The following is a 25,367-nucleotide window of genomic DNA, read 5'->3' as shown; positions in this document are numbered from 1 at the left end:
TGAAAGACTTCTATATCATCTAAGAATATTGGTTTTTTTTAACAAATGCACAACTTATTTCTGAATCTTTGTTTGGATTAATGAGGAATATCTTAATCCACTGGTTGTACAGGATCAGATTCATACCTGTCTCAGGCTACCACACAGGGAAGTAACAGTGCACATGACACTCCTTTATCCACCTGCATAGGTGCTGACTCCTGGCTGGAACACCTACAGGAAAAAAATGGTGGGTGCTGAGCAACCACCGGCAGCCCCCCCATCAGAACCTCCCTCCCCTGCGTCTCATGCCTACCAGCAAGCAGCTCAGTGCTTCTTACTCCCTCCCTGAACCTCCCGTCCACTGCAATCAGCTATTTCGCAGCACGCAGGAGGCTCTGCGGGGGGAGGGGGCGGGTGCAAGGATGCAACGCGCTCAGGGGAGGGGGCGGGAAGGGAAGGAAGAGGTGGGGTGGGGGCAGGGCAGGGGTGGGAAGAGGTGGGTGGGGTGAGGCCTTGGTGGAGTGGGGGCAGGGGCTGGAGCAGACCCAGGGGTGAGCACCCCCCGGCACATTGTAAAGTCAGTGCCTGTGTCCACATGAACTAGCTACCTGCATTGCAGTGCGTTGCTGGGAGCAGCCTCCACAATTTAGCCCTTAGAGGCTTTATATGAATAGATACTGCACTTATATTTTCTTTAAAAAACAGTTTGGTGCTTATAATTTAGTTCTTTATATGTATATAACTCTACAGATAACAGATATAATTGTTCTTTAAAAAAACAGTTTGTTGCATTATTTTAAGTAAATCATGGCTTTTTCTCATTTCTCACAGGAAACTGCCACTAAAAGAAGAAAATGGGAAAGAAGCTTTAAATCCAGAAACTATAGAAATCAAAGTTTCTAATGACATCATCCAGTCAAAAGAAGATGATAGCAAAGCATAAAAAGATGACTACAGCTGTCTGAAAAAAGTATTTGGATTGGAGTAACCCTTTGACCAAAACTCTACAGCTGACCTTAATTTCTTGGGCAACTTAAGCTTGGAATCGTTAGTACACGTGTACATATGATCAAACTACTTCTGTCTACAGTACCTCTCTATTTTGTTTTGTTAATGTTTTAGTATGTAGTCCTTGCTGACCACAGTCCCTTGGTATCAATTTGAATCTGCAGAAAAAGTACTGTAATTTATTACATTACAAAGGTGATCTATTTATAAAACCACTTTTACCAAGCTACCCCCAGCCACAGACAATACAACAAATAGCTCCACATCCTACAATGCAAGCTAAACACATGAAAGAAAGTGCCATATACTCCTGTATTTGTTTCCACTGGTAATAGAACAAAAGGTTAAGGTGGCCTTTAAAAGAAGAAGGGGGGAAACATCAATCTCAGTATGAAACTTGAGACAGAGGGCTGGCAAAAGTTGAATAGCCACCTTGGCTGTATTTTATCATTTGACACAAAATAGAACGACTGACTATTAGATGGTGACAGACCTGCACATTGTTTTTTTTAAATATAGTACAAGGGTAATAAACATGATGTACAGATTTAAAACAAAACTGGTTGAATATTTTGCAGAAAAAAAATTGGTCTTGTCTAAACTATATGAGTGTTTGACTCTGAAAGGCTACTCCGTTTTCAGATATTCTGTGTTAATGTTTGGGAGATCATGTGTGAACTAAAATGTGGAAACATGTTTTTTTGTGTGAAAAGAAAACTGATTTATGACAGTTTTTGGCTTCAAGTGAAATCTTAAAATAAACATGAGCTCAACTTAGTTGCCTCCATGTACTTATAGATATATATCAGTCCTTCTTAATTTTAACCACCTAGTCAAGGAATAAAGTATTGCATTTCAGTATAACAAAGGAGTTGTTCATCCCAACCCAGTAGGTATGTTGTTAAACAGTTGTCCTTAACACAGCACTTGTTTTGTAGCATAGGAATAATAATTGCATATCCTTTGTATTATAAAAAAAACACATCAAGAAAGGAGGAAGAGAAGAACTTTGACTAAATGGTTAAGAACATTATAAAATTATTAAATTTGTGGTATCCAATAGTCTAAATATTTTTAAGCTCCACAGTCTCTAAGACAATCACTTTTACTTATGCTGGTTGTGATAGCTATGAACTATTATGATCAGACGATCTTCTTCCTTTGGTGAAAAATTAATCCTCCTCTACTGACAATTGATTTTTCATTATTACCAATTGGAGGAATAACATTTTGTGCCCAGTCCAGCCCTCAGCATCCATCATCTTCTATACTAATCAAGCCTTGACTTTGGAAGAGGCAGACATAGTCAACAAATGACCACTAACTAAAATATCTGCTCTTCAGGGGCAAGTTGTGGATCATCCCATCGTAGAACTGCTCCATAACTGAATACAGATCTGTTATATGAAGGTTTAACTCTACTCAGTGGAGTGACACCCACGTAACCTACATCTAAATTTGGTTCATAGTCTTAGTACTTTGGTTGTCCATTCTCTAGGAGAAGATCATGTAACTTTTAATTGATATGGTCATCGTGGCCAGGCAGATGACTTTGTAGTCAACTACGATAAAAAGAATTGTGGGAAATTACCTGTAAGGTGGGAGAATTATTATTTAGTGTCCCAACTCATCTAAACACTAATGTGTTTAATGGAGCTCTTGCTGCAGATGTGCTGAAATTCATGGCCCCTGGCTTCGTTTCCTTGGGTTGCTTCTAAAATTGACATATTAGTCAAGAAGAACCCAACAATTTTGTGATTTTTTTTTAAATCCTTCTTGGCCATCACCTAGGGAAGAATGCACAATGAGTCAAGATATCAGGGCAGACGGTTGGTATGGTTGGGGAAATAGGTTAAACAGAATCATGAGACAATAATGGGGTAGTGGAGGTAGCACTGGAATACAGAGGCTGTGAAAGATGATCTATGATTCTGCTGCAACTCTGTTACTTATAATGCTCAGCCAATGCCTCTGGGTCAAGGTAAGCTGAAGGGGTGGCTCCTCAGAAGCCTGCCTTGTTGCTCCCATGCACTGAGCAGGTAGCAGCACAATTACCCTGCTAATTTTCTCCTTCGTGTCTTTCTCGAACTGAGCAGTCAGTGAGAATCCTTCGTAAAGTGAGTGGGGCTGGTCCCTAATCTGTAATTGACAGACCACTCCCCAGACAGAATACGTACATGCAGCTGGAGCTTCTCCCACTGGCAAAAATGCTCAGCGCCAGAGACCTTTCCACTGAAGCCCTTTTTTGTGTGAGTGTGTAACCAAATACTATCCTGGACCATTCAGATAGCTTAAGGTAAAGGAAGGGGAAACGCACTGTTCAAGCAATTGTAGAAGAGTAGGCTGGTGGGGCACAAGCATCGAGGGATGGAGCAGGGAGGAAAATAGTCAGTTAATCCTCTTGGTGGGACAGTCATTTGTGTATTCCACCTTCTACACTGTCACCTTCCCCAACAGTAGTTTCTCCAGGCTCATCAAGGAAGTAGGGAATTCCATTCCCTTCATGCTTCTGCCATTAGAGTGCCAGATCCTGTCACTCTCATAGAATCATAGAATATCAGGGTTGGAAAGGACCTCAGGAGGTCATCTAGTCCAACCCCCTGCTCAAAGCAGGACCAGTCCCCAATTTTTGCCCCAGATCCCTAAATGGCCCCCTCAGGGATTGAACTCGCAACCCTGGGTTTAGCAGGCCAATGCTCAAACCACTGAGCTATCCCGTCCCCACTCTCACTTATGCTAAGGAAAACCTCACTATACAAATAATCCAGTGTGAAACAAATGGGATGATTCACACAATAAGGTAAATTTGCACTGTAAGCAAGGGTGGCAGAATCCAGGCCAGACTATAGTTGCTTGCCAAGGGATTATTTCCCTCTGAATCTTGTTAGTGGCTTCTGTGGCTGCAAACCCCAGGATGTTTCCTTGGTTCTTCATCTGTGGAGGCAATTTTTGCTTGGATATGGATCTAAATTGCAGGGAGAGAAGTAAGGGGGGAAAACAAGTGCAAAGGGATTTGAAAATCTAAAAGTTCTATACAGCATGTTTATTATTACTAGGATTGTACAACTCTTTAAAAATTAAAACAAAAACAAAAACCCACCCTACAAATATATTTTGTTCAGTATATTAATAGGAGCTAAAGCATGTCTGAGTACACTACATTACAAATCAACTGGTATTCCCAGAAGTATTTATTTTTCCTGAAGTTATGTCTCTTGCCCGGGGTGCTGTGTGATGGTCTGAGAATCAGATGGAGCTAAATTAGTGATAGACTATTCCAAGTGTACTCTTTGATTTGAAGATTAATAGGTTTTCTCTTGCTCTCGTCATCGATGCCATGCAGGTGAAGGGCAAACCTATAACAGTTTTTTTACATTATGAAAGAATGTGCTGAAATATCTCTCTTTGCTAATGTTTCCGAATGAGGGCAGCTTGTAGTTTAAATTGTAAGATATGTGTAGAACTGGAATAACAGCCTTCCTTTGTTTTTCTTTCTTATTATAGACTGAAAACATATCTGTATAAATGTCACTTTTACTGTCTGAAAGTAATTTTAAGTGTTAGTATGAAATGTCAGAAGAGTTGACTGAATATAACTATTGGTAAAAGTAACCTGAATTGTTACACTGTTTTAGTTTGGGGAAGGAGGCCAAGAAGTCTCTTAAATTTTTGACAGTTCTTGGCAGATTACATGAAACATGGCAAAGACAATCTCTATTCAACAACAGATAAAGAGAAAAAGAGTGAAAACTGCTTAGATTTTTTTTAAGTAGGAGATGCATTTTGATTTACCACAATATTTTTTTAAAAATTATTTGCGATTATATTTTTGCAATTTATTCTAAAATATATATTATGGAGAGTATTTTTGTTGTTCCTTCCCCCTCACCAATGATTTATTGTTTTTCGTGGGGGCCCCAGAAATATTTACTATTCTGTTGATGCTAATACCTGATGTGATAAAGCTTAATTTATTTAGGCCCTAATCTTTCAAGCTATTTTGCAGGGTGGGCAGACCCTTCACCCATGCAGCACTCCATTGACTTCAGTGGGGATGTGCATAGGCAGAAGGTTCTACTTGCTTGGAACAGTTTGTGGGATCAGGGCCTAGTTTTTATCCTCTTCATAGATATGTACAACTTTAGCATACGACAGTCATGTAGATAGGCTGTTTTGACAACAGTTCATGGCATAGTAAATTTCACTTGACATCTTCAATCTTTGAACTGATGTTTATCTGAAAAGTGGCTTTCTTTTCATGATGGTAATGAAATCGATCAAGTCCTTATTCATTTAAGTGCCAATCATTGAACGGTAATATTACAATCATGTCATTTTTTCCATTTCTCAGAGCAGATAATCAAGATGTATTTGTGCCTTTGAATAGCATGCCACTCTGCTTTATTAAAAAAAAACAAAAAAAACCAAATCTCCTTCAATAATTTGCCTACTAATTCTGTTTAGAAGATTTGAAATTTTTACATTGATATAATTTCCTCCTCAGAAATGTAAAATGTATCTAAGTTAAGCTGGCAATCATATTTTTCAATTCACTTTAATATTTAAAACCCCAAACCTGTAAAAGATTTGGAGAGGTAGCACTTTTGTTCTAATTTGCTGGAGCCATTGTTAAATGCTTTTGCGGTAGGTAGAGAATGGTGTGTTCAGGATTTAGGTAGGGGAAGGCATTGCCTTGTGTGGGGGTACTCGGATCAAATGCCTCAAGTTGAAGCTTTTTTGAGATTCATCTAGGGATCCTCCACACTGTTATTAGTCCTCCCTTTCCCTCTAAAATGTTAACAGCCCCTTTCAGATCTGAAAGGAACCCTGGAATCTTTCCCCACCATTTTACTTTGAGTAAAACCATTGTGAATGTTACCTGCGGAAATATTCATGGCTTAACTGTCTCTGTTATAGCTGTCTCTGAAAATAACTTATTTATTTAGAGTATTTTCTACAGGTATTGGGTGAAATTCACTCTTGTGTAGAAAACCACAACCAGGCGTATGTACCGTATGAGCCCACAGACACAAATATTGCAAGTTGACCTGCAGGGATGTGGAGGGGAATCCCTGTGTAGAAACCCATTGAGTTAAATCTTGGCTTTATTGACGTTAATGATAAAAATCCAGTTGACTTCAGTGGGGGCCAGGATTTTATCTATTGATTTCAACGGGCTCTACATGTGTTCATGGCTCTTCCCACTTGAATCACCTTGGAGAATCAGAAGTGAGGGTATGTCTATACTGCAATTAAAAGTTCCCACGGCTGGCCCATGCCAGCTGACTCAGGCTTGCAGGACTTGGGGTAAGGGACTGTTTAATGGCAGTGTAGATCATAGAATCATAGGACTGGAAGGGACCTCTAGAGGTCATCTAGTCCAGTTCCCTGCACTCATGGCAGGACTGAGTATTATCTAGGCCAACCTGGCAGGTGTTTGTCTAACCTGCTTTTAAAAATCTCCAATGATGGTGATTTCACATCCTCACTAGGCAATTTATTCCAGTGCTTAACCTCCCTGAGAGACAGTTTTTCCTAATGTCCAACCTAAACTGCCCTTGCTACAATTTAAGCCCATTGCTTCTTTTCCTTGTCAGAGGTTAAGGAGAACAATTTTTCTTGCTCCTCCTTGTAACAATCGTTTATGTTCTTGAAAACTGTTATCATGTCCCCCTTCCAGTCTTCCCTTGTTCGGGCTTGAGCTGGAGTCTGGGCTCTAGGACCCTGGGAAGGGGAAGGGTCCCAGAACTTGGGCTGCAGCTCAAGCTCGAATGTCTACACTGCAAGCTGCTTAGCCAGAGCCCTGTGAGCAGGAGTCAGCTGGCACAGGCCAGCCACAGGTATCTAGTTACAGTGTAGACATACCATTAGGACACACATGGGACTTGTGGTATATCAGCCTTATACTGGCTCTCTTCATAGGGAATTTTTTCCTTATTAGGGTTTAATATTGATCTCAAAATTGCATCACAATTTTATCCCATTCCTTAGCATGTTTTCAAAGTTCGTAAGGAGATGAATAAATGTTTCTCTCTAAGTAACAAATGGTGATTACCTGACTTTGTCAGAAAGGTAAAAGACGTATTCTGGGGGGAGGTTTAAACTCAATTTGGTTTGCTGCAGACGGCAGCAGTGCTAAGTGGAAAACTACCATGGTTAAGTCAATATTTCTGTTTTGTTTTTGTTTTTTTAACAGTCCTGTAAAAAAAGTCCCTTCACACTTCACTGCAACATTTTTCAGATATTAATATAATTTTAAGGACGCACCTAATCAAATTGATTGCTTTTGGAAAACCACCAAGTTTTAAAGGATTTGCAGAATTTCTACCATACATGTAAATGAGCAATTGATAGAAGATTGGATTGGGCTTGATACAAACTGGAGTCTTTCCACTTACTACAATGGGCTTAGGATCAGGCCCTTTAAAGATTGTAGTTTACCAATGTATCTTTCCTCTTAAAAGATATTGTGAACCCAATGTTGTTTGAATTTCAAACTCGGATTTGCCTTTTCTAGCCCAAGATAATGAAATAAATATGGTCTGCCAAATTTGTATTGACAGATTTTAAATTACAGTTGGGATTGGAGACATGGCAGGATGACCTGATGCTGGGCAAGAAAGCTGACAAAAATAAGGAAAGCCAGAAAAAGAGGCAGCTGGTGTAAAGGATTGATCAATCTAGAAGAGGGAGCAGCTGCTAAGATGAGAGGTTGCAGCAAGATAGGGTGGTGGCAGAGAAACTGAGCTGCTAAACCAGAAGAGGCCGCTGAAGAGGTTAGCCCGAATCAGGGGATTTTTGAATTCTGAAAGCTACCGAAGGGAGAACATTAGCCCAGATAGACCCTATAATTTTGCCATGTAATTAGGCTATATTTAAAAAATAAAGAAAATTATGGGTGGGAGTGGGGGAGAATAACCCCTCAGAATGTATATAAGTCAGTACAAAAAATAAAACAAAACAGTTTACTCCTTCAGGAAATGTTATTGCTCATGGTATAGAGTTCTCGCTACAAATATGTAAATTATTTAGACAAGACTTTAAAAAAAATAGCTTTCCTGCTACAATGAGCACTTGGTATGTATTTTGTATGCTGTGTACAGTATAAGCTAAGGGATGCCATATATTGTTTTTGTTATTCCACACGTTGTCAACAGCCCACTTATGGTATATACCATCTGAATTATATATTGATGAGTTAGCTACTACTGGGGCTAGTTTGTTTATTGTTTCAAAATCTTATGTCCCTATGAAATGCTGTATATATATATATCTAAACTGTAAAAATAATAATAATAATAATAATTAATAATACTGCAAATGCTGAAGTTTTGTATTTATGAAAGACATAGAAAGTATGGCTTAAAGTATATCAATTATTTGTCACTCTTCACCATTTGTATATTAATAGTAAAGATACTTTTACTTTCATGAAGTGTTGCATTTTACATTTACTTTTTTGCTAAGTGTCTATCTGCTAGTGAGGGGCTGATTCTGTAGGCAGGATTAATTCAAGGACATTCACCTTTTCAGAACATTTTAAAGCCTTACAGTATTTTTGAAACAAACCAAAATTGTGTGGTAATGCCAAAAAATAAGATACATGATTTAAGAAATGTCCCAGTAAACTTACAGTGTACGATACTCCTTTTATCTCAAATGTAGCATAGATTAGTATTATTACAGTAACACCAAGAATGGGACCCCTTTGTGTGCTAGGCACATGATAAGAAATAGCCCTGTCCCAAAGAGCATAGGGACAGATTTTTGAAAGTACAGTACTTACGTACCTAAAGAGGCAGATAGGTGTCCAAGTCTACCAATTAGGCATCACAGGCATTTTCAAACCTGCCGCTAAGCTGCTGCCTAACCCTGGTGCCTGTGATCCCTGCTTTTTGGCCTATTGGCACCTAAAGGTCAGCATCCTAAGCCCCACTGGATCCTAAGCATTGCTGCTACCCCCCTACGGATGACCATGTCTGGAGCTCATACTTAGGAACAGCCATAGACTTAGCCAGCAGTACAGCTGCATCCACCACCACCCAGCCAGGCTCTCATCCTGCAAACACTTAAGCATGTGCTGACTTAATAAATCAATGAGACCATCAACATACACAAAATTAAGCATCTCTGTGTTTGCAGGAACAGGGCCCAAATAGACAAGACAGACAAAGGGGAAAGTATTATTATCTTCATTGCACAGATGAGAAACTGAGGCCCAGAGGCCCAGATTCAGCAACATATAAGCATGTGCCTAACTTTTTTAGAAAAATGTTTAAAACACTGCTTATCGACCCCCTGATCTGGCGTCAGAGAAATTAGATGACTTGACAAAGTAATAGAGTAAGTTTGTAGCCCAGCCAGAAATTGAACCCAAATATCCTGCATCTAAGTCAGTGCAGTGCCTTAACCACAAGACAAGCCTTCCCTTCATCTGTAGCCAAAAAGAAAACCCCAAACCACTTTCTATTATTAATATTCTATTTCTATTGTATGGCAGCTGTATAGCCAGCCTTAGCTTTTCTGTCCTTTTCAGTTCTGCTCTTATATTCCATGCTTTCATGGCTCTTAAACCTTTTACACATGGTTAAAAGATGCAGGTAGGGGAGAATGGATGGCTTCTTTCATGAATGATTGAGTGCTACTTAGGAGAACACTGTCAGATATTCTGACAAGAACAATTTCCTCAACTGTGTTACTAATGACACTATAATAAAACTTGAAAGCACAATAAAATATAATTTCTTTTTTTCTATTTAGAGACTGGTCAGTTTCACATTTGGGATGGCATGGAATTGGATCCTCCTGGCAAAGGAAAACACATATGCACATGTGTAAGTCCATCCCTGTTCAGGACAGCACTTAAACACGTGTAACTGTGAGCATGTGCTTAAGACCCATTGAAGGGTACGTCTTTCACATTGAAGGGGAGCCTTTCACTGAGGCATGTAGCTACACATATAGTGTATACTTTTCATGACACTGTAAGGGCAGGCATAGCCAGAGTCTCATTGAAGCAGATGCTTGGAGTTATACACACATTTAAGTGCTCTTCTTGTTAAAAATGCTTTCCTGAATTGTGCTTTAGCACAGTACTGCAGTCTTTGGGTTTCATTCACTGTAGGAGAATAATCTTTTGTTAAACAAAAAATAGTCTTTTACTGGAATTTTAAAAAAAAATCATCATAGCAATAATTCTGCTGAAGAGACAGAATGAACCACATGTGGCAGAAGTTAGTTATGTGATTAAGGCAGCAAAAGATGCTGCAGCGACAAGAACAGAGTAGAAAGTTAGCTTTGTAAAATTTGTTTTGACATGATAAAAATTTGGACCAGACTGGACCTGACAATGCTCCTTTAATGAATCTACCAGAGTTCATTTTTTTCTGTTGAGGGACACTCTATTTCTTAATAATCTCAGACCAAAGAGGGCATTTCTTTGAGGTGTTTAATGGGCTAGCTCAGTAACAAACAAGTCTTGTGTTTGAACATCCTCGTTCACCTCTGGAAGAAAAACAATCACTCACATAGTATAAGACCAAGATATCATACAGCACTTTACAGAAGGACAATATTATGTACTGCTAGGACACTTTCCAATGCAATAAAAGAAATAAACATTACAACTATTGAAAAAAACTCTTGTAAATGGACTCAGACATACAGCCGTCTTAAAAAGAAAGTAAAAGCTTGTCTGGTCTGAAAAGTCTTCTTGCATGTGACAAACAGCAAGTTTAATTAAAAGGCCACCTTCCAATAAATTGCAAAATATGTTGTGATAAGTAGGCCAGAACTACACCTGTGATAGATGATGGAGCTTTACTATGCACAGCTCTTTATGTCTTCAGCAAAATTTTGTAATCAATTCATTCCCTAATGGGAACTCTGTGTTAATTGTGAGACTGGCGTAATGTGCTTGGATTTCTTGGTATGCATGACATGTTTGGCTGCAGTATTTTGTACTGCCTATATTTTTAAAAGGGCATATGCAGTAGACAGGTTATAATGTGCTGAAAGTATAGACAGTTATCTTGACTCCCAAGTGTAGGGTGAGAAATATTTTCTAATGCTGTTGATCAAAACATCCTCTTAGGGTATGTCTACACTACGGAATAAGGTCGAATTTATAGAAGTCGTTTTTTTTAGAAATCGGTTTTATATATTCGAGTGTGTGTGTCCCCACAGAAAATGTTCTAAGTGCATTAAGTGCATTAACTCGGTGGAGCGCTTCCACAGTACCGAGGCTAGAGTCGACTTCCGGAGCGTTGCACTGTGGGTAGCTATCCCACAGTTCCCGCAGTCTCCGCTGCCCATTGGAATTCTGGGTTGAGATCCCAATGCCTGATGGGGCTAAAACATTGTTGCGGGTGGTTCTGGGTACATATCGTCAGGCCCCCGTTCCCTCCCTCCCTCCGTGAAAGCAAGGGCAGACAATCGTTTCGCGCCTTTTTCCTGAGTTACCTGTGCAGACGCCATACCACGGCAAGCATGGAGCCCGCTCAGGTAACCGTCACCCTATGTCTCCTGGGTGCTGGCAGACGCGGTATGGCATTGCTACACAGTAGCAGCAACCCCTTGCCTTGTGGCAGCAGACGGTACAGTACGACTGGTAGCCGTCATCGTCATGTCCGAGGTGCTCCTGGCCACGTCGGCTGGGAGTGCCTGGGCAGACATGGGCGCAGGGACTAAATTTGGAGTGACTTGACCAGGTCATTCTCTTTAGTCCTGCAGTCAATCCTATTGAACCGTCTTATGGTGAGCGGGCAGGCGATACGGACTGCTAGCAGTCGTACTGTACCATCTTCTGCCAGGCAGGCAAGAGATGAGGATTGCTAGTAGTCGTATTGTACCATCTTCTGCCAGGCAGGCAAGAGATGAGGATGGCTAGCAGTCATACTGTACCATCTTCTGCCGAGCAGCCATGAGATGTGGATGGCATGCAGTCCTTCTGCACCGTCTGCTGCCAGCCAAAGATGTAAAAGATAGATGGAGTGGGTCAAAACAAGAAATACACCAGATTTGTTTTTTACTCATTTGCCTCCTCCCCTGTCTAGGGGACTCATTCCTCTAGGTCACACTGCAGTCACTCACAGAGAAGGTGCAGCGAGGTAAATCTAGCCATGTATCAATCAGAGGCCAGGCTAACCTCCTTGTTCCAATAAGAACGATAACTTAGGTGCACCATTTCTTATTGGAACCCTCCGTGAAGTCCTGCCTGAAATACTCCTTGATGTACGGGCACCCCCTTTGTTGATTTTAGCTCCCTGAAGCCAACCCTGTAAGCTGTGTCGTCAGTCGCCCCTCCCTCCGTCAGAGTAATGGCAGACAATCGTTCTGCGCCTTTTTTCTGTGCGGACGCCATACCAAGGCAAGCATGGATGCCGCTCAGCTCACTTTGGCAATTAGGAGCACATTAAACACCACACGCATTATCCAGCAGTATATGCAGCACCAGAACCTGGCAAAGCGATACCGGGCGAGGAGGCAACGTCAGCGCGGTCACGTGAGTGATCAGGACATGGACACAGATTTCTCTGAAAGCATGGGCCCTGACAATGCATGCATCATGGTGCTAATGGGGCAGGTTCATGCTGTGGAACGCCGATTCTGGGCTCGGGAAACAAGCACAGACTGGTGGGACCGCATAGTGTTGCAGGTCTGGGATCATTCCCAGTGGCTGCGAAACTTTCGCATGCGTAGGGGCACTTTCATGGAACTTTGTGACTTGCTTTCCCCTGCCCTGAGTCGCATGAATACCAAGATGAGAGCAGCCCTCACAGTTGAGAAGCGAGTGGCGATAGCCCTGTGGAAGCTTGCAACGCCAGACAGCTACCGGTCAGTTGGGAATCAATTTGGAGTGGGCAAATCTACTGTGGGGGATGCTGTGATGCAAGTAGCCCACGCAATCAAAGATCTGCTGATATCAAGGGTAGTGACCCTGGGAAATGTGCAGGTCATAGTGGATGGTTTTGCTGCAATGGGATTCCCTAACTGTGGTGGGGCCATAGACGGAACCCATATCCCTATCTTGGCACCGGAGCACCAAGCCGCCGAGTACATAAACGGCAAGGGGTACTTTTCAATAGTGCTGCAAGCTCTGGTGGATCACAAGGGACGTTTCACCAACATCAATGTGGGATGGCCGGGAAAGGTGCATGATGCTCGCATCTTCAGGAACTCTGGTCTGTTTCAAAAGCTGCAGGAAGGGACTTTATTCCCAGACCAGAAAATAACTGTTGGGGATGTTGAAATGCATATATGTATCCTTGGGGACCCAGCCTACCCCTTAATGCCATGGCTCATGAAGCCGTACACAGGCAGCCTGGACAGTAGCCAGGAGCTGTTCAACTACAGGCTGAGCAAGTGCAGAATGGTGGTAGAATGTGCATTTGGACGTTTAAAGGCGCGCTGGTGCAGTTTACTGACTCGCTTAGACCTCAGCGAAACCAATATTTCCACTGTTATTACTGCTTGCTGTGTGCTCCACAATATCTGTGAGAGTAAGGGAGAGACGTTTATGGCGGGGTGGGAGGTTGAGGCAAATCGCCTGGCTGCTGGTTACGCGCAGCCAGACACCAGGGCGGTTAGAAGAGCACAGGAGGGCGCGGTACGCATCAGAGAAGCTTTGAAAACCAGTTTCATGACTGGCCAGGCTACAGTGTGAAAGTTCTGTTTGTTTCTCCTTGATGAAACCCCCCGCCCCTTGGTTCACTCTACTTCCCTGTAAGCTAACCACCCTCCCCTCCTCCCTTCAATCACCGCTTGCAGAGGCAATAAAGTCATTGTTGCTTCACATTCGTGCATTCTTCATTCATTCATCACACAAATAGGGGGATGACTACCAAGGTAGCCCAGGAGGGGTGGTGGAGGAGGGAAGGAAAATGCCACACAGCACTTTAAGCACAGCACTTTAAAAGTTTACAACTTTAAAATTTATTGAATGACAGCCTTCTTTTTTTTGGGCAATCCTCTGTGGTGGAGTGGCTGGTTGGCCGGAGGCCCCCCCCACCGCGTTCTTGGGCGTCTGGGTGTGGAGACTATGGAACTTGGGGAAGAGGGCAGTTGGTTACAGAGGGGCTGCAGTGGTAGTCTGTGCTCCAGCTGCCTTTGCTGCAGCTCAACCATACACTGGAGCATACTGGTTTGGTCCAGCAGCAGCCTCAGCATTGAATCCTGCCTCCTCTCATCACGCTGCCGCCACATTTGAGCTTCAGCCCTGTCTTCAGCCCACCACTTACTCTCTTCATCCCGCCACCTCTCCTCCCGGTCATTTTGTGCTTTCCTGCACTCTGAGATTGTCTGCCTCCACACATTTGTCTGTGCTCTGTCAGTGTGGGAGGTCAGCATGAGCTCGGAGAACATTTCATCTCGAGTGCGTTTTTTTTCTTTCTAAGCTTCACTAGCCTCTGGGAAGGAGAAGATCCTGTGATCATTGAAACACATGCAGCTGGTGGAGAAAAAAAAAGGTACAGCGGTATTTAAAAAGACACATTTTATAAAACAGTGGCTGCACTCTTGCACTCTTTCAGGGTAAACCTTGCATTTTGCCTCTCCCCACCGCGTGACTACCCCCTCAACCTTCCCCCCTCCCTGTGGCTAACAGCGGGGAACATTTCTGTTTAGCCACAGGCAAACAGCCCAGCAGGAATGGGCTCCTCTGAGTGTCCCCTGAAGAAAAGCACTCTATTTCAACCAGGTGACCATGAATTATATCTCACTCTCCTGAGTATAACACAGAGAGATAAAGAACGGATGTTGTTTGAATGCCAGCAAACATACACTGCAATGCTTTGTTCTACAATGATTCCCGAGTACGTGTTACTGGCCTGGAGTGGTAAAGTGTCCTACCATGAAGGACGCAATAAGGCTGCCCTCCCCAGAAACCTTTTGCAAAGGCTTTAGGACTACATCTAGGAGAACCGCAAATGCCAGGGCAAAGTAATCCTTTCACATGCTTGCTTGTAAACCATGTATAGTATTTTAAAAGGTACACTCACCGGAGGTCCCTTCTCTGCCTGCTGGGTCCAGGAGGCAGCCTTGGGTGGGTTCGGGGGGTACCGGCTCCAGGTCTAGGGTGAGAAACAGTTCCTGGCTGTTGGGAAAACCGGTTTCTCTGCTTGCTTGCTGTGAGCTATCTACAACCTCCTCCTCATCATCATCTTCTTCGTCCCCAAAACCTGCTTCCGTATTGCCTCCATCTCCATTGAAGGAGTCAAACAACACGGCTGGGGTAGTGGTGGCTGAACCCCCTAAAATGGCATGCAGCTCATCATAGAAGCAGCATGTTTGGGGCTCTGACCCAGAGCGGCTCTTCGCCTCTCTGGTTTTCTGGTAGGCTTGCCTCAGCTCCTTCAGTTTCACGCGGCACTGCTTCGGGTCCCTGTTATGGCCTCTGTCCTTCATGCCCTGGGAGATTTTCACAAAGGTTTTGGCATTTCGAAAACTGGAACGGAGTTCTGATAGCACGGATTCCTCTCCCCAAACAGTGATCAGATCCCGTACCTCCCGTTCGGTCCATGCTGGAGCTCTTTTGCGATTCTGGGACTCCATCATGGTCACCTGTGCTGATGAGCTCTGCATGGTCACCTGCAGCTTGCCACGCTGGCCAAACAGGAAATGAGATTCAAAAGTTCACGGTTCTTTTCCTGTCTACCTGGCCAGTGCATCTGAGTTGAGAGTGCTGTCCAGAGCGGTCATAATGGAGCACTCTGGGATTGCTCCCGGAGGCCAATACCATTGAATTGTGTCCACAGTACCCCAAATTCGAGCCGGCAACGTCGATTTAAGCGCTAATCCACTTGTCAGGGGTGGAGTAAGGAAATCGATTTTAAGAGCCCTTTAAGTCGAAATAAAGGGCTTCATTGTGTGGATGGGTGCAGGTTTACATCGATTTAACGCTGCTAAATTCGACCTAAAGTCCTAGTGTAGACCAGGGCTGAGAGAGAGAGAAACCCACTAGTTAATTTAATTTCAGTTAGTGGATAACTTGGCAGTGTTAAACAGACACACTTGTATTTACTGAAACAGTTTAAGGCCTTGATCCTGAAACACAATCTGCTTGTGCACACCCTTGCACCATGTGGCGTGCAAAGGCAGTGTCCATGCTAGTAACCTTCACTGAAGGATTGGAGCTAAGGGTTTCAAGCCGGATTGAGTTTTAATGAGAGTTGTACTCCTAAATCACTTGGGTGCCTTTGAAGATCTCATTCTAAATCTGCAGAATCAAAATGAAAGGGAGGTACTAGAAGTGGTGAAATATGATAGTAAATAGGATCTACTGGGTGGGTTACTTATGAATTTCATGTTAATATTGCCTAAAAAGAAGAGAGCGGATGTTAAAAATAATCATCAGCGCTTTGGTGATATTGAAAGACAACCAGGGAGAAGATTTGTTTTCAGGTGAGAAGTGTATATATTGTTAGAATTCAAGTAAAAGAGTTGGTCTGCTTCTTGAAAATATCTTTACTCCGGCTGTCTGTGACTGAGATGAAGATTATCTTTTCACCTCCACCATTTTAAGGTTACGTCCCTGGCATTCACCAATACAAGTCCACACAATGCTATGAAAACTTATTCAGTGAAGTTTTATCACTCAAATACTTTGTCTTATGTTTGTTTTCTCGGTAAAGCTGTATTACCATGTACACTTAAAAGGTGAAGCAGGTCCTAATTCATAATTTGCTAGCAAATAGAGGGATATCAAATCAACAAAAAGGACACTGGACTGAGACTAGGGAGATCCAGGCTCCAGTTCTGGTGCTGTTACAGAACGCCTTTGTGAGCTTGGGCAAGTCACTTAATCTCTCTGTGACACAATTCTCCATTTGTAAAGTGGGGATAGTAATGTTTCTTTACTCACACCTTTTGTCTGGCAATCCTGCAAACACTTATGTGCATGCTTAACTTTACTGCCATGAGTGGTCCTATTGATTTTAATGGGACTACTCACAGTACTAAAGTTAAGCATGTGTATAAGGGTTTGCAGGGTTGAGGCCTTAGAATGTAAGCTGTTTGGGGCAGGGAATGTCGTTCACTATATGTATGTATGTACAGCACCTAACTGAATATGGCAGTGATCTCTGCTGGAGCCTCTAAACATTCCTGCAGTATAAAGAATCACAAAAGGGTTAACTAGCTCACTGCATCCTTTGAAAGTGATGACTCTTAACTGGGAGGATGAAAAAAAGCATACCCTGAATCTAGGTCTGACCATCAGTCTTGATTTTTGGAGCCACAATAAATAAGAGTCCATTGGTAAACTGGAAAAGTCAAACCAGATTATTTTTAGTAATAATAATGACTTTTATATAACACCTTTATCCAAAAGGATCCCAAAGTGCTTAAACTATTAACCTCAATTGAAGATTTACCATTAACTCCAAGAATAGCAAGATTATTCTCTCTATACATAGTACATCCCTGAAATGCTGCCACCTCTAGTATGAAGGACAACAACCAGCCAACATGCTGTACAGAGAAATACATCTTTTTTTCTCCAGAGAACACCACCCACCAATGGCCCTAGCAACCTATCAAGTGTCACAACAAATACCCAGTGAAACACCAATTGAGAAGCAACAGCTCCTTTCCCAGAAACACCTTTCTTGGCAACTATCTGATTCCTTCTACATGTCCCTAGTGCAGGATTACACTCTTTTTGAGCTACTTTTCCTGCAGAGAGTTTCTGGGTCTGGCCCTTTAAATTTGGCAGAGCCAAAGACTGGCAGCCCTAAAGGGGCCATTTTGTAAACAGTTACTGCCTGGTGTGTCTCCCTGCTTTTCAGCTGGTAAGTACTCTTGGCCCCTGCTAGGTTTTCCTCTCCTGTCCCTAAGGTGAATGGATCATGATTAGTGGTACATACAGAGAAACAAAGCTATTATTTTTTGTAGCACTTTAACACCCACACGGTTTGTTCAGCGTTGTGGCTCCATTGTGTTAGGAGCTTTCCTACCACACAGAAAGACATGGTGCTTGGCCCTTACATTTTGTAAGATAAATAAACCAAACCACAACACACCACACCAGACAAAGGGTATGGAGAAAATGACATGCAAGCACATACTATGCAAGCACAGCAAACAGGGTAATAATTATGTTGGGGACTAAACCTGTTTATTTCCCTTTGGGTCATTAATTTATTGTGGGGAGGAGTAGAGGTGGTGGAGGTTGTCAAGAGGGGATGAACAAATACAAGGGCAAGGGAGTTGGGAAGAGGGGCATTGAGGATGAAGGCTGAAATAGGAAATAAATAGAGGAAGGCAGGAGGCTGAGGCAAACAGCAGGTAGAAAATAATGTAAAACAATCTGCTGTGATTACCAGGGGCTATGGAATTGAGTGAAATAGAAGGACTGGTATTTTAACAAACCATGGCTTACCGTGCTGCTGAATTAGTTGTGTGCAGATTCAAGATAAATTCTTATTGGGTACAAACTTTTTATTGCAAACTTTTACTGCAGGAAATTGCTCCTGATACTTCATACCTTCCTGGGGGAACTCATCTGGACCTCTCCACTGATTTTTTGTCCTGCCTGTTTGCAATTTCTCATCCTGTCCCTGTTTCCTGCTTGATTAGAGGCAGGGCTGCTCAAAGAGAAGAGTGTGCCAAAGTTTTCCTTAGCAGACTTTCAGCTCAGTACTGGTCCATCCCAGACCAGTTTCCTTGGTGAGCACTGACAGGATTATATAGGGAGCTATAGTTTGATTTATTAAAAACCATCTGGGGGAGGGAGGAATTACTCTACACACACCTCTTCCATGCTGCAACCCTGATGAATGGTGAACTTACTCAAACATTGCATTTAATAATGGCAAAGTTGCCCTTTGTCTCCTCTTTTATTTAACGTTATCTCTGAGCCACTGATTCATATATTCAGGACTCATCCTAGTATTACTGGTATTAAAACTGTGAGTGAAATGTGGTCTGTATTCCTTTATACAGTTAATAATTTTTTTTTCCCCTCTCAGACACAAAGAAGGTTGTTTAGAATTTGGTAGAACTGAGGTAGTATGGTCTAGCTGTCAGTGCACTTGACTGTGATTCAGGAGAGCTGGTTTCTCTTCCTGACTCTGCCACTGACCTGTGGGGTGACTTTGGACAAGTCACTTCACAGTATTGCCAGCCCACCACATGCATTCAAAAATCTTGAGTCAGCCCTCCCAAACAAGAGATTAGCTTTAAAATCGTGATATTTTACAAATAATCATCATGGGGTTCTTGATCTCTGGCTTTTGAGCCTTTCTCTGCCCCCATGAGGGCTAGAAATAAACTTTTTTTTTCATGAGAGTTTCTCTCCAGGAGCCTGTGGCTTTAAGAAAAACAACATATATCAGAAGACTCATGATAAAATTGTTGGAGTTGGCAACACTGCTTCACCTGTTTGTGCCTCTGTTTCCCCCATTTTGATGGTATTTTGTCTTACCAGTCATCTGTTTCCCCTATTTTGATGGTAAGCTCTTTAGGGCAGCAGCTGCCTCTCATAGTGTTGATACAGTGCCTAGCTCAATACAGCCCTGCTCTCTGACTGTGGCCTCTATGCATTACTGAAATGCATGAAACAACACTGAAGTCTTTGTGGTGCAAAAATGGGGATATTGCATTTTTGTTGGTTATATTACTAATTTCTCATTGGTTTCTTTATTTAGTTTCTCTTTAACTGGTGTTAGCTGCATTTTAAGTTGATGCAGAGGTTGTTAAAGAACTGGGGGCTTGATTTTAACACTAGCCTCTGAAAATCCTCAGTAATTTGCAGCATAGGGAGTCAGAAATATAGCAGTGTCCATACTGTATCTAATCAGGTGCCCTGTCTCCAATAGTGCTCAGTGCCAGTTGTTTCAGAGGAAGGGTAAGAATCCCTGCAACTGACAATTATGGATTAACTTGCCGACAGGGCAAGATTCCTTCTAACCGTTATCAAATGATGGCTTTATATGCCCTTTAGCATGAGGATTTATATTCTTTTTTTCAAACTATCTAATGTGATTGTTGATGTCCTCATTCTATGTGTAAATAACTAATCCATTTTTGACCTCTCCTGTTAAAATTGTGGATTCCCTTTTGTACTGGAGCAATGAGTTCCACATGATGCATTGTGTTTAAAAACAAATCATTTTATTGTTTCTGAATGTGTTGCCTTTCGTTTTCATTGGCTATTCCCTTATGAGAAATAGTAAGTAGGAACACTTGGATTACCTTCTCCCTACCATTAATCATTTTGTATACTTCTAGCATGTCTCCTTCACTAAACTAAACCGTCCATCTTTCCGATTTTTCATCATGTTCCATGCTTCTAAGCCAGTGGTTCCCAAACTTGTTCTGCCGCTTGTGCAGGGAAAGCCCCTGGTGGGCCGGGCCAGATTGTTTACCTGCTGCATCCGCAAGTTAGGCCAATCGCGGCTCCCAGTGGCCGCGGTTCACTGCTCCAGGCCAATGGGGGCTGTGGGAAGCGGCGGCCAGTACGTCTCTTGGCCTGCACTGCTTCCAGCAGCTCCCATGGCTTGGAGCAGCGAACTGTAGCCACTGGGAACTGCGATCGGCCGAACCTGCAGACACGGCAGGTAAACAAACCGGCCCAGGCTGCCAGGGGCTTTCCCTGCACAAGCGGCGGAACAAGTTTGGGAACAATTGTTCTCAGCACTTTTGTCCTCTGAATGCAGGCAGGGACAGCAGTTGTGATTGGCTCTTACAAGGCCAGTAAGAGAGTACAATAGAGAGAGGGGGAAGCGACTTTCGGGCTTCTTCCTTTCCTCCAACAACCAGGTGAAAACTTGCTCTGGTGTCTGGCTTGGGAATGTCCAAAAAATTCTCCCTCCCAGCTCTGTATATGATCAAAGAATTATTGTAGACTGGAGAGAAAAGATTTTTATGTATCTGGAAACTTTTGCAGGAGGCAAGCTTTCCTTCAACTAAAATTGGACTTAAAATGAGAGGCTAAAAAATTGCTGCTTTAACCGTGTATCTAAGGTATTTTTATGGCCCCCATCAACTGAAGTACCTCAGCACCTCACAGTCTTTAATGTATTTATCCTAACAACATCCCTCTGAGGTAGGAAAGTGCTATTATTCCCATTTTACAAATGCAAATTGCTGCACAGGGAGGCTAAGTAACTTGCCCAAGGTTGCACAAGAAGTCTGTAGCAGAGTATTAAACCCCATGTTTCCTAAATTCCTGACTGGAGCCCTATATGCACTCTATCTTCTGTCATTTACCCATCATAGACTATACCTTAACGTAGAGGACCACATTTTCAGAGCAGACTTCTGAAATGTAGGGTTTTGTGCAGAAAAACAGACATGCATGATGCTTTTAAGGTGTGTTTTATGGGCCTCCTTTAAAAATCTGACTGTAATAGCATGCAGATTTTAGCAACATTCAGTATAGAGTGCATCCATCATGAGGTGGAATTGTCTAGGACTGTCTTGTGCATTTTTGAGCAGCTCCTGCTTCTGGCAGATGTACACTCCTTGTCATGATGACTGAAATGTGTTTGATTGTGAACTGCCGGGCTTAATGTTTTCTTCAGTTTGAATTTTTAGGGATGCAGATTAAGATTGCAATATAGTGAACTATTATGTACTGGCTGTCTGAGAAGCTCTCTAAGTGATTTATTTCAATTTGCTATTTTATTGGAACAAACCTTTTTCATGCAGATAAATGGTATTTAGCAAGCTTTTTTTTATTCAGCTACTGCCAGACATCCTTAAAGGAGAGAACATTTGATGTGATTGTTTTCAAAATCTATTTAGTAAATGAAGACAGTTGATCCTGTTTCCAAGTATATTGAGTTCATCTGGGCCATACATAGCCTCCTGTCTGGATACCATGTGTACTCATTTTGACTTTACACCTGTTTTACACTTCCTAATTTACACAAGTGTAAATGAGTCCAGATTCAGGCCCCAAACAGCTCATTAGGGAAGAAACACTCTCTTAATAACACCCCATTTATTAGCCGTACCATAACCATTCAGTTATTAATGGAAGCTACCCACATTTGGTAGCCACAAAAGGTAAAAATAAAACACCCCCCCCTTCATCCATTTGACAAGTACAAATACCCTTTAAGAATCACTCCCTACACACATTCCAAATAAAGTTAATTTCTCTATAACATCTCTTTTGCAGCCAGGTTGGCCATCATTTATTCTCATCATTTTAGGAGGCTGTTAGCAAGTGATTATCTGCCTCGTCAGAGGATTTGGTGTGTGCTAGTCGGAGATATACAATAATGCAGTAGAATATCATGAGCAGCAGTTGTAGCAAGGAACCTGAGCTTACCTTTGTTCTATTGTGCTGATACAGAAGCTGCCCTCATTTTGAAACCTCCCAAAATTTAAAACTGCAGGGGAAAGTAATTTCCTCTAATAGAAGCTGCAGTTTGTAAATGAAGATATGCGATATATCTCAATTTTATATGTTAATCCTGGTTGGGTTTAAATGACAATGAAAGTATAATTTAAGTACTGGTAATGTCTACATAGTCTGCATCTAGAGATGTTAGATTAGTGTTTGTACAGTCTTTCCTCTGCACTTTGTGTAGGGTCCATGTTAAAATGCAGAAAGATCAGATACCACTGTATTATAGAGAAACACATCATCACTCCATTGATGTTACATACAGTACCATATGGCATTAGTTGTATTTTCCCCACTTCTCGGGTCAGAAAATACACAGTTGCATATGAATAAACACAGATGTGCCATTGTTAGAAAATATTCCAGAAGTATTCATCACAGTTGGATCCCTTTGATCAGAATATTGTACCCACTTGAAAGTCTTTGCCAGGCAAACGCCCCATCCCATCCAGTGCTGCCAAAACAGTTGAGATGATATACACACAAATAAATCATTGTAAGGATGGACCATCTGTGATATGTATCCCAGTGTTGTGCAGGAACGGAAATGGCAATGTGTGAAGTCCCAGCTGGGGTTTCAATATATTTCACATGATAAAGTGACTTAAGGAGCCACAGTCTCTAATACAACTAAAGTGAACCCGTGATTAAGACATCACACTCTATAATCTTAGTGATGAAAACCAATATGTGACAAAAATATTCAATAGACACAGCGGGGCCCATTGAGAGTGAGGTGGAATGAAAGCTCTGAATGACTTGAATGTATTCCAAAGGAACCTTCATCCTATTTTTAGAGAAGCTTCACTCCCCTCAGGGTGCGGTGGCGCTGCAGCTGGGAGTGAGCCTCCCAGCCCGGGTATGCAGAGTCAAGCTAGCTTCACTTGAGTTAACATTGCTAAAAAATAACAGTGTTAGCACTGCGGCAAAGATGGTGACTGAGACCAGCAAACCTAGCCCTAATCTGTGCGCCCCGGCTGGGTGGCACTCTCCCAGCTGAGGTGCAGACATACTCTTACAGGGCCAAATTTAATTCCAAGGTTTAGTTTTCCAAAGATCATGGGGAATTAGCAGCTTCTGTTGCTGCTGTGCCTTCACTCTGAAGGGGCAAGAAGATGGTCAATAGATCTTCCCCATGCTGATCCACCATCCTAATCCCTGCTCATCTACTGTCCTGTGTCTGGACCTCTGTGGAGCTGTGCTTAAAGCACAGTCAGTGATGATCCCTTACAACCTCCACCCAAATCCTGCTACCCCTGTTCAGTGGAACCCCACCAGTTTGACAATGTGACGGGCCTCTGAAAATGAGGGGACAGAATATGTGACCTGTTTCTTGGGACAGAGACAGTGACTCTATAACCAGTGGTTAGGGCATTCATATAGGAGGTGGGAGACCCAGATTCTCATCCCCCGTTCCGAAGACTATTTAAATTTAACTGTTTAATTATACTTTAGAGCGGCTTCAGCAGGAGAGATTGAGAGACATATAGTCCAGTGGTTAGGGCACTCTCCTGGGAGGTGGGAGATTGAATCCCTGCTCCAGGCAGACAGAGTGGGGATATGAAGCCAGGTCTCCCTCAGTCTGGGTGAGTGCTGTAACCACTTGAATTTTGGATAAAAGGATAGTACCCCTCCCCTCCTTGGTTTTCTATGAAATACTCTCACCTGGCTTTACGCGTCTAACTTCAGGAGAGGGTTTACACTGTGAATCCCAAATGGAGGGAGGCACCTAACTCCCTTTGAAGGGTGGGACTTAGGCATTTCCTGTTGGCTAGCTTAGACAGCTACCCATTCAGTGTGCTGGCTTTTATGAGTCCCATTCGTAGGCATCTAACTCTCCTTGTGTATTGTATAGGGCATATACATATACATAGGGCTTTGGCATATAACTCAGGGTTGGGAGTTCCATTTGGTGGCAGGGCACCTAAAAGATGTGAATCCCACCCACAGTATAAACTTGATTGTTAATTTTTAGACTGTTATTGGAAAGAAAACTACTGAAGGCTACTCAGATTGAAGTCTGTCTAATCACCTGAAGAGTAATAACTTTAATTAAGAAATGACTAGTGACAAGCTATTCAAATCAGTGCAGAATAATAAATAAATTAATTTGACAATGGAATGATACTGTCTGTTTAGACAAGTGCATCATACCTTCTTAAAAGAAATGCTATTGATGATTTTTGTTATTTCAAAGATCCACAAATAAACAAACAAGTATTTACAGTTTAAAGACCCGGTCCTGCAACACTTATGTGAGTTAGTAGGAACAGGACCACTAGATTTCCCTCTGTTCTAACCCTCCTCCTCATCCCTGGCCAAGCTCATACAAATTAGCTGGAGAGCACCAAGGTAGCATTGCTGTACACTAGTATTATGAAGGAAAAGGACAAGAAGCTTGTACAGAACAATTCTGTGATACTAGCTCTAAGGACCAAGAGCTAGATTTTTAAAAGGTATTTATGCATGTAAAGTTGCAAATGGATGCCTTGTGGGATTTTCAAAAAACACCTCTGTGCCTAACTCCCATAAACAAGTTTGAAAACCTCACTAAGCACCTACCTGCATTCTTTTAGGCACCTAAGTACTTTTACCAATCTGCCTCTAACATCACAGGATCACTATCTCTGTCAAAGCACCAACTCCTGAAAAATTTTCTCACATTTTTTCAACTAGCCAAATTCCTGGCTCCTGTTGTTAACGTACTTTCTTACACTGAAAAGTGTAAGTTTTAAAATGTGAATTGAACTAAGTTTTTCAAATCAGCTAGATTTTAAAGGTTATTTGTTTACTTTAGTATTGATGAAAGGTGCTGGCCTTTTTTACCTCAGCACCTGGATATTCAGCCCCTGGATACTGGCACTCAGCAGACCACCCTTCAGGCCAAGTGAGCAGTGCCAAAAATGAATCAGCTAATCACACTAGTTCCTGGTGATGGTTAAGGGTGGGAATTGCTAGGCTGACAGCCTGGAGACTAAAGCCCTCTATTTGTCCACAAAACAAATACAGCTCATGCAGAAGC

General features: G+C 42.3%; 1 protein-coding gene across 2 annotated transcripts in view; it reads left to right on the top strand.

Moving 5' to 3' along the window:
* Nucleotides 1–5,377, top strand: part of NCAM2 (neural cell adhesion molecule 2) — a 558,500-nt gene extending 553,123 nt beyond the window's left edge. Inside the window, exon 18 of one of the 2 annotated variants that reach the window (XR_012161242.2) lies at nt 814–898. Coding sequence is in view for 1 of the 2 variants with exons in the window: in XM_073363287.2 (XP_073219388.2) it covers nt 814–925 (112 nt within the window). In the remaining variant the exon portion in view is untranslated. Of the gene's footprint in view, nt 1–813 lie in introns of both variants that reach the window. The other variant, XM_073363287.2, reaches the window with a different exon arrangement.
* The last annotated feature ends 19,990 nt before the right edge of the window (nt 5,378–25,367 follow it).

Source organism: Lepidochelys kempii, chromosome 1 (assembly GCF_965140285.1).
Source record: "Lepidochelys kempii isolate rLepKem1 chromosome 1, rLepKem1.hap1, whole genome shotgun sequence".
Taxonomy (NCBI): Eukaryota; Metazoa; Chordata; order Testudines; family Cheloniidae; genus Lepidochelys; species Lepidochelys kempii.
This window is presented reverse-complemented; position numbering and strand designations above follow the sequence as displayed.